Below are 8,355 nucleotides of genomic sequence, written 5' to 3'. Positions count from 1 at the left end.
GATCCAAATTAATACCGAAAGTTTAAACTAACTTATTCAGTAAATACAAACTTACTATAAATTTTTGTGATCCCTAATTTGGTTGCAATTACAAGGGAGAAGGAGGGAGATGAGAGGGTAGGAAGCTTCTCTTGCTGTTTGGAAGAGAATATCGTCTTATAAGATTGATAGTAAATAATCTGGCTTCGAACCACTCAGCTCCTGGTGGTGGAGAAAATCAATGTAAGGGGAGGTACACCTCCCCCAATTGGTTTGTCCACTACGCTCTTTAAATGCGCGACTACACGGAGCAATTTTCTCTGCAACTTGTCTTGCAAACAGACACAAAATGCATGGAGCATTGCAGCGTTTAACCTACAGCGCAATTTGAAAAAATGTTGCGAGACAAGTTGCAGTAATCGTTGCCAAAAGTAGAACTCGTTTCTACTTTCGGCAACGATTGCGTCTCCGTTGCACAATGTGAACACTACTCTCGTTGCGAGACAAGTTGCAGAGAAAACTGCTCCGCGTAATCGCGCTTCAAAAAAGCAGATTCTTAAATTTTTACATCTGATTTAGGGGGAGGATTACGTTAGGCGTTCATTCTTCAACAAAAGAATCATGCCCAGTAGAAGAGAGCTCTATTTTATCGTTCATCTCTTGAGCTTCCATCTATTTTCACAGATGTGGGTACCTCTTGCTATTCTCTGGCTATGCTGGCCCTGTCCACACGTATCCAAATATTTTTGAAAAAATATTTTTTTGCAACGTTTTCGAATCTTTTTCGTCCTTCCACAAGTTATGATCCGTTATCGAAAAGTTGCCCTTTTCAAGTAGCTTATTCACCAAATCCATGTGGACGGAAGGTCAATCCGCAAAGAAAATGAGAATCCGTCTTCAAAAACATCCGAGGTGCGGGCGGAGCTTAAGGTTCATTCGATTTGCGCGCGTTGGATTATGTCTCTTGCAAGACTAAAATCACTTACAAATAATGTCCACCACATTACGACAACAAAGACTTTTCTTGATCTTTATTTCCCTTCTTTTACACGTTTGACGTAAAATAACTGGGTAGAAATGATTCGAATAACGACCAAGCTTCTCTTCTAACGTTTGCATAGATATACACCTAATTCAAAAAACGTTGTCATCACCAAAGGCGATTGGCGATAGTTCATTCCGACATGGAAATGGTTTTGTTGAATACAAAGAACATCGAATCAGTCTCAACACTAAGGTCCATACTCTTGACGAGAAGAAGAAGAAGAAACACAAGTCATTCCAGCTATTCTTGGATCTTGGAATGACATATATCCTATCGCTTTTCACCTATTGCCTATCGCCTTTGGCGATGACAAGGTTTTTTGAATTAGGTGTATAAATAGATACAACTTTAAAATACTTTGTAATATTTTTCGTATACATACAAAGAAAGAAACTAAGTATACTGTTTACGACATATCGAAGATTGTTACGTGAGGTTAATGTAACCTTTGCTTGATATAATGAAGCTCTAGATCTTTCAGTTAAAATGCCACTATTTCACCTCTCAGCATGCGGGGAAATGCCTACAAAACACAAGGTTTAATAAAGTTTTAAAAATAGGAAAAAACTTTAGAAAATTTGGCCCATAATTTATCTTGAACGAAGGACCTTTAATTTTAGTTTTATAGGAGAGGGGGCGTCGCAGGGTCATTGAAATGAAATAAAACAATTGCAAAGTTCTGCCACTGTAATGAAATACTGTATAAACTAGTAGGAAAGACAACTTATTTAAAATCCAGAGAAACCGGAGAAAACTCTTGAAGCACGAGAGAGGACCAACTAACTCGAATCGCGTATGATACCGCGTCCACGCCCTATTTTTGAATAAAACCGCAGCAGCTTGATTGAGCTGGAGAGAACGATAGCAACGTCGGCAATTGAGCAATATCGTACGCATTGTTTTAGCGGTTATTGGTCATACCTCTATCAAGAGAGAAAGAGAGAGATAAGAAGAAAAACTGGGAAGAGATGAATTAAGAGGGGAAGAGAGACCGATACCTTTCAAAATTCCCCTTGGCTTCTGTAAGTTTGTATCGTAGGAGAAATGACGCTATTACTTCAGCAACCTGGTAAAAAAACAAAAACGAAACAACATTGCATTCATTTCTTGTGTCCTGGATCAATGTCGAGGCACCAAAGGGGTATTCTGATCCTGATTGAGTGCTTAGTGACCTAACGCTGTGTAGTTGGTGAAATGTCACCGCATGTACGTAGCTGTAGGAAGCCATTCGTAATGGTATTTTTCTAATAAGTCAGGTGAGGTGGTCTTTAGAACCAACTTCTGTTTGTTTTAGAGCAGTACCTTCTTGAGATTCCATGCCTTTTTAAGGCAGTATACAGAAAAATACTGTCTGTCTGTCACAGAAAAATACTGTCTGTCTGTCATGCCCATTTTTGGTCAAGGATAAATTACGCCGCAACTCTAATCAATCACACACGCGCGCGCGTTTCCTATTCCTTTTCGTTTATTCCTTGGGGGGAAAAAACACTCAGGCCCTTGGGAATATGATTGATGGAAGCCAAAACCGCTTGAATCATAGCTAGTTTTCTGTAAACTAGGTGACGTTCTATGCTAAGTTACTAACCTTATCTGGGGCATCCTCGTGAACACAGTGGCCACAATGAGGAAGAACCTGCATTTCAAACTTGCCTGTGAAAACGAAAAAGAAATTAGTCAGTGGGAAGGGGAAATATTGCCAGTCATCCTTGAGGCTTTTCTCCAGCACATTGTTTTATTACCAAACACTTTCTGTCGTTTACCTTGCATTTGTCCTATGGTCAGTTCTCTATCTAGGCGATCTATACCTGTATTTGAAAAAAGATGCGAAAAGCATGAGAAACAACTGCAACTTTTATTTCCTCTTCAAAGAGAGTGGACCTCAATATGAGTACAAGAACAGTTTCAGTTCTTGCACCGCTATGAAGGCTAAACTTTATCCCATGTTACTAAGTTCAGACAAGAGTGCTTCAAATTTTTCTATGCCACATACCTGCCAGCAGGAGAAGTTTTGGTACTGTACAAGATAAGAAAAGTTTTGACATGTCAACAAACCAACCTGTAATGACAAATTAGTACAACTTTGTTAGATAACTTTTTCATGCTGATATATGGTATGAATTCTAATGTGATGTTTGATACTCAAACAAAATCTGATCTTATCACTTGCAAAAGGTGAGCAGTTAAAATGAGATGATGAAAAGTCATTAAGGATACTCCCCTTCCCAGAATTGTTCAGTTTTTGAAAGATCGATCCTCCATTTCCAACACTCTTCAGATTTCTGGGGAGAAAGAAACTCAAATGCAATCCATGAAACACAACCAACGTACTTCCAAGATGGCTTACTGTACCTTCTCTCAACACCACAACTTGAATATGTATAATAGAGTACAAACACTCAAAGCATGCAACCTTAATGGTACTAGCCTGCAGGCAACCCAAAGTAACTGTGGTTAACCAGGGTAAAGTCGGTTGCATAGGCCTTTTCTGAGTTCAATAAACAGGATGAATTGAGGCCTAGCTTGGGTACAAACAACACCACATAAGGCATGATGAACAAAAGATGTTTGTGCCAAATCTAGAACACAATGCACCATGTTCTCTACCTCAGAAAAGGTCTATGCACAATAACAGCTCCAATGCATCGAGCTTTTCATAAAGAGAAAGTTAGAAAAACTGAAGATAACCAATAAAGGATAGAACAATACATCAAACAAGCTTAGCTTACAAGTACGACCTTCATTAAGGGTTCAGCTTGCAAGTCCTTTTGAGTCACAAGTTCAATTGTCAGCTAGTAAATCCAAGTTTATTGCTACTTTTCCCATGATTTATAAACTCTACCTCTGGGACAAAGGATCCACTATTATTAGAAGTTGATTGTTTTTGATTTTTGGCTTGGGGTTGTCCTGGTTCATCTGCATTCTCTTCATCTTCTTCCTTTATGGTGTCTGTTGTATGAGCGATATGGATAGCAGGCTGAACGAGATCTGGTTTATTACTATTGCCATCACACCTTCAAACGATGTAACAAAGCATTAGAGATCTATACACCTATTTCAAAAAAACTTGCCTCATACAGTGTATATCAATCTGAGATAAAACTACGTTGCTCAGCTGTGAATATATCAAAATTTGAAGCATGCTATTTGGTCTCTTATTTTAAATGGCAGATCTCCAACTGACAAGGTTTTTTTTAAATACTAGGTATATCCATCATGAGCATTGTACCATTATTGGTGTACCATTCATCAGGAATGCAATACCTTATTAGCTGTCCGACCATTGATATTCTTGCTGATTTTACATTGTGAACTTGGCCACTTCTTATGCTGAAGTATGAATAAATAAACCCTTGAATCAGTAGACATACAGTGTACTACAAAACTGCTCATGTGGGTGTCGTAGTTTGGTTGTGCTAACATGAATAAAATAATCAGTCTGTCAGTCAGTTTGCCTGTCCTACCGTCCATTGATCAATCAATCAGCTTGTCCTACCTCCATTCGATACCTTGTTCTATTGACTTAAAGGATTGTGGTCTGCCTTTAAGAAAGTTTTGCATGGAAGATAATGCATCTAATGCAGTACCTGTAGGAAACAAAATAATGCTGATATTTATTATCAAAGATTATTGAACTTGTTAGCTTGAAGCACAAGTTAACCAAGAGTGTGTTGTTGATACATGGAATGATGGCATTAACTACTCCCAGTTGGCAAACTTACTTATTAAAAGCAGTCCCTCTCAAGGCAGAGGATGCTACCAAGGTGGGTAAAATCCATGACTGGCAGAATGAAGCCTGGGAGTGGATGAACAAACAATGAATGGTGAGATAAAACAAAGAACGCAGCTCACATGTAGAACAATACACATTGTTCACCATAATCCATGCTTTCTTTGTTTTTGTTATTTTGTCCAATCCCAAGCTTCGTTCTACCAGTGGACACAGACCCACCAAGGTACTATCCTACTCAACTTTGTTTACTTCTTATTCCTAGTCCCTCCCATTCTAGATAACCACAGGAAGCTCACAAGAACATAAGTAGACACAAGTAACTATTTTGTTACCTTCTACTACATCAATGACTGCAAGACCAACCACAGAAGGAAGAAAGTTTTGGACACCAACATGGACAGCTATTGCTCCACCCATGCTGAGATAAAATTAACAGTTAAAACATGCATTGGAAATAAATAGAGTACAAACACTATAAGTGTGTAACATAAATACCACTAAATACTGCTAAATTATGCTAGAGCGACCACAGTAAATCCGTGAAACACTAATTACTAAATAGTACAATTAAATAGTACAATTAAACAATGGAATTTGCATGAAACTGTGCTATTTAGTATTACTAATTTCACGGATTTACTGTGGTCACTCTAATCCTATTGTTTTCTATTGTTTAATTAGTATTATTTACTCCTAGATAGTGCAAAGTGTTGCACACTTTTAGTGTTTGTACTCTAATAAAGGATGTCCTAGTCTTTAATTTCTTACTTTTAAAATGAGATTAATATGAAGGCAAGAGCCATTTCAGACCAGGAGTCATTTTAGTTACTGGTAGAGATACTAAATGATGTTGAATCTCATCATCAAAAGGACGTATGGTGTAAAATGGGAAGACATCATGAATTATCAACTTGGAGCACAGGAAAAAAAACCGGATTCCCAAATTGGGAATTGTTGGGAATTTCCTTGAATTCCCAATTCAAACACCAACATTGGGATTTATTGTTGGGAATTTCCTTCTAATACCCAATAGAAAAACAAAATTCCCAACAAACTAACATTGGGAATCAGTGCCACATTCCCAATTTCATTCTCTCTGGGAATTGGATGGGAATTTGTTGGGAATTCAAGGAAATTCCCAATAAATTCCCAATTTGGGAATCCAGTTTTTTTTCCTGTGGAGTTCTTTCATTTTTTCATTCATTAGCTTGTTTATTTATGTTCATTCATTTAGTAACTCATGATGCTTCTGATCTGAATCAATACAAAAATCCAGCTAAAGGTGTTCCTACAGGTATCATCATCAAACCAAACATTATACAAAAAGTGTTTAAACCATCTCCTACAAAATCAGAAAACCTATCTTACCTATGTCCTATCAATAATATTGGTGGTGGTCTGTCTCCATACATTGATTGTATGAGGTCTCCTATATCTCTGAAGCAATAAACAAAATTAATATAGTATGAGGGTCTAATATTATATAAATATGGGCGAGATATCCTTTTTCAGGGAAGGGTACAATGTACATGATAATATGAAAAATGTATACAAGCTTACTTAGCAAGAACATCTGCTGATAAGTCTACATTATCCTCTGTATGAGTATCACCTGTGGGAGCCAAGAAAAAGGAATTTAAAATATACTACATATCTAGTTAAGACATATAAAATGTGTATGTCAGATCTCTGTACTGTGGCATTGAGATATAATGAAAGATTAGCTTGAAAAAATATATACATGCTTTGCATCTTGATGTATGATACACTGTGTACTTAGCTTGTTAAAATGACAAAAATCTGATGCAGAATATATAACATCCTGCTTCTAGGAGCAGTCCTATTTTCAGTAGAATGTAAAATAGACCCTTTTCAAGTTCCAAATTACCGCTGTGTTTCTTGATTACAGACTCGTTTGCTCAGGCTAAGCCTTGAATCAGTGTCTAATTACTCGCAAATACCAACAGTAAAGTAAAGAATACACAAGGTCAACAATACGAACACTTTGAAACTTGATGGACCTTGACTGGAAAACGTGAATATCCTTCACAAAATCAAGGCTTAGCCTGAGCAAATGAGTCTGTAATCAAGAAACACAGCAGTAATTTGGAACTCGAAAAGGGTCTATTAACAATCTTACCATGTCCACGCATATCCACAGCAAGGACTTGACATATACAAAGGGAAGTGACTGATTCCTGTAAAAGCAATAATGCACAAAAAGGCAACAGATTTAAGCATAGTTAATATTTAAGAGATAAATAAGGAAACAATATGTCATTTGCATGGTATGTTATACTAACAATCAAAGAATGCTTTGCATATTTTCTTTCTTAAACTTTTGTTCCCTCATGAGAAAAGCAAGGCAATTGGTGCTAATTAACAGATAAAAGAAAAAGTGTGAGGGATTCTGGTAGTGCTACTACATGACACCATAAGGCAAATAGCTTATGGGTAAGGTAAAAAATGTTTGCGTACCGTAAAAAGTGCCCATGACAGAGCTGAGTGACCACCACCATGTAGAACTAATAACAAAGGTCCTTGGTCACCTGACTTGTAAACTCTAAAGGTCTAGAAGCTTTGTTAAGGTTTTTGTGCTACTTGGTATTAATAAACATTAGTGTTGCAATGTTAATGTGCCAACAATTTCCCTTTTGGTCCTCTCTGCCAGAACAGATCAAAAGGGAGTCCGGGACACAGCAGGGGGTGTTTTTGAACAATAATTTTTTTCTTCCATTTATCCTTTCTTTTATTTTTCTAATAAAAAGGGCGTCTCTCAAAACAAAAATGCAAAAGTAATATTGATGGCTATAAGCTTATTAATCATTACAATATTTTGAGCTCACACCTTTAAAAATGATTCTATAAATAATAGTAAAAGATTCTTATCTTTTGGTCCCAGATAAGAGATCATGGTAGCTGTAACTATGATCTTTTATCTAGGGACCTGATAATAAGAACTTTAACTAGTATCGAGAGAGTGTATTATAAAGTTGACCATTCATGAATGTCAATAAAACTACCTGTCAATGTAACTTTTAAAAGTATGCATGTAAATATTAAGTAAATCATCCTTTCATTAGCTTCAAATATTATTTAAACGAAAAACTGATAAAGTAATATTGTTTAGAGCTGGATACATCTTTGTCATTGACTTTGACATCGTCTTTTCGATCAAAGAAATGATCCCAAGATAATGGAGAATAATCCCTCTTTCTTTTACCTCCTCCAACACTATATACAAACACGACATATAAAGATATCAGTGCATTCGATTCAAGATTTAACTCAGCTAATTCTGTCCTACCCTCCTGGTTGTCCAGCCCTAGAAGGAAGAGGAGGAATGCCGATTCTTTTCTTGAGAGCTTCGCAATGAATGTCCGACATCTTGAATTTTTTGTTTTTGTTTGGGATATAGATGACAGATGAAACTGCTGGCGCAAATGGAAAAAATGCCATGTGAGGGAGGGGAGGGGAGGGTAATGCGGCCTAACCTTGAGAGAGAAAAATAGACAGTCTCCTTCCACCCCGCCTAAAAGAAGGGAGAGAGAGAGAAGAGGGACTCTGCTAGCAGGGAATATATAAGTGGCATCTTTTAAAA

At 37.1% G+C, this 8,355-nt stretch overlaps 1 protein-coding gene across 1 annotated transcript; it reads right to left on the bottom strand.

Moving 5' to 3' along the window:
* Window positions 1-995: 995 nt before the first annotated feature.
* On the bottom strand, window positions 996-8,148 carry LOC148905902 (protein phosphatase methylesterase 1-like). The gene is made up of 15 exons (XM_089038925.1): window positions 8,062-8,148; window positions 7,895-7,988; window positions 7,233-7,325; window positions 6,895-6,952; window positions 6,315-6,366; window positions 6,123-6,191; window positions 5,087-5,172; window positions 4,518-4,608; window positions 4,286-4,351; window positions 3,813-4,035; window positions 3,015-3,093; window positions 2,785-2,829; window positions 2,610-2,674; window positions 2,023-2,090; window positions 996-1,547 (listed from the first exon to the last, which is right to left on the bottom strand). The coding sequence occupies exons 1-15, from the start codon at window positions 8,139-8,141 to the stop codon at window positions 1,529-1,531; spliced, it is 1,188 nt and encodes a 395-aa protein (XP_088895051.1). The 5' UTR covers window positions 8,142-8,148; the 3' UTR covers window positions 996-1,528.
* Between the last annotated feature and the right edge of the window lie 207 nt (window positions 8,149-8,355).

Source organism: Actinia tenebrosa, unplaced genomic scaffold (assembly GCF_029948245.1).
Source record: "Actinia tenebrosa isolate PJP-AT-01 unplaced genomic scaffold, QUT_ActTen_1.0 PGA_scaffold6__47_contigs__length_16458017, whole genome shotgun sequence".
Lineage (NCBI taxonomy): Eukaryota > Metazoa > Cnidaria > Anthozoa > Actiniaria > Actiniidae > Actinia > Actinia tenebrosa.
Note: the sequence above shows the minus strand (reverse complement) of the source record. Positions and strands in the feature narration are given on the sequence as shown.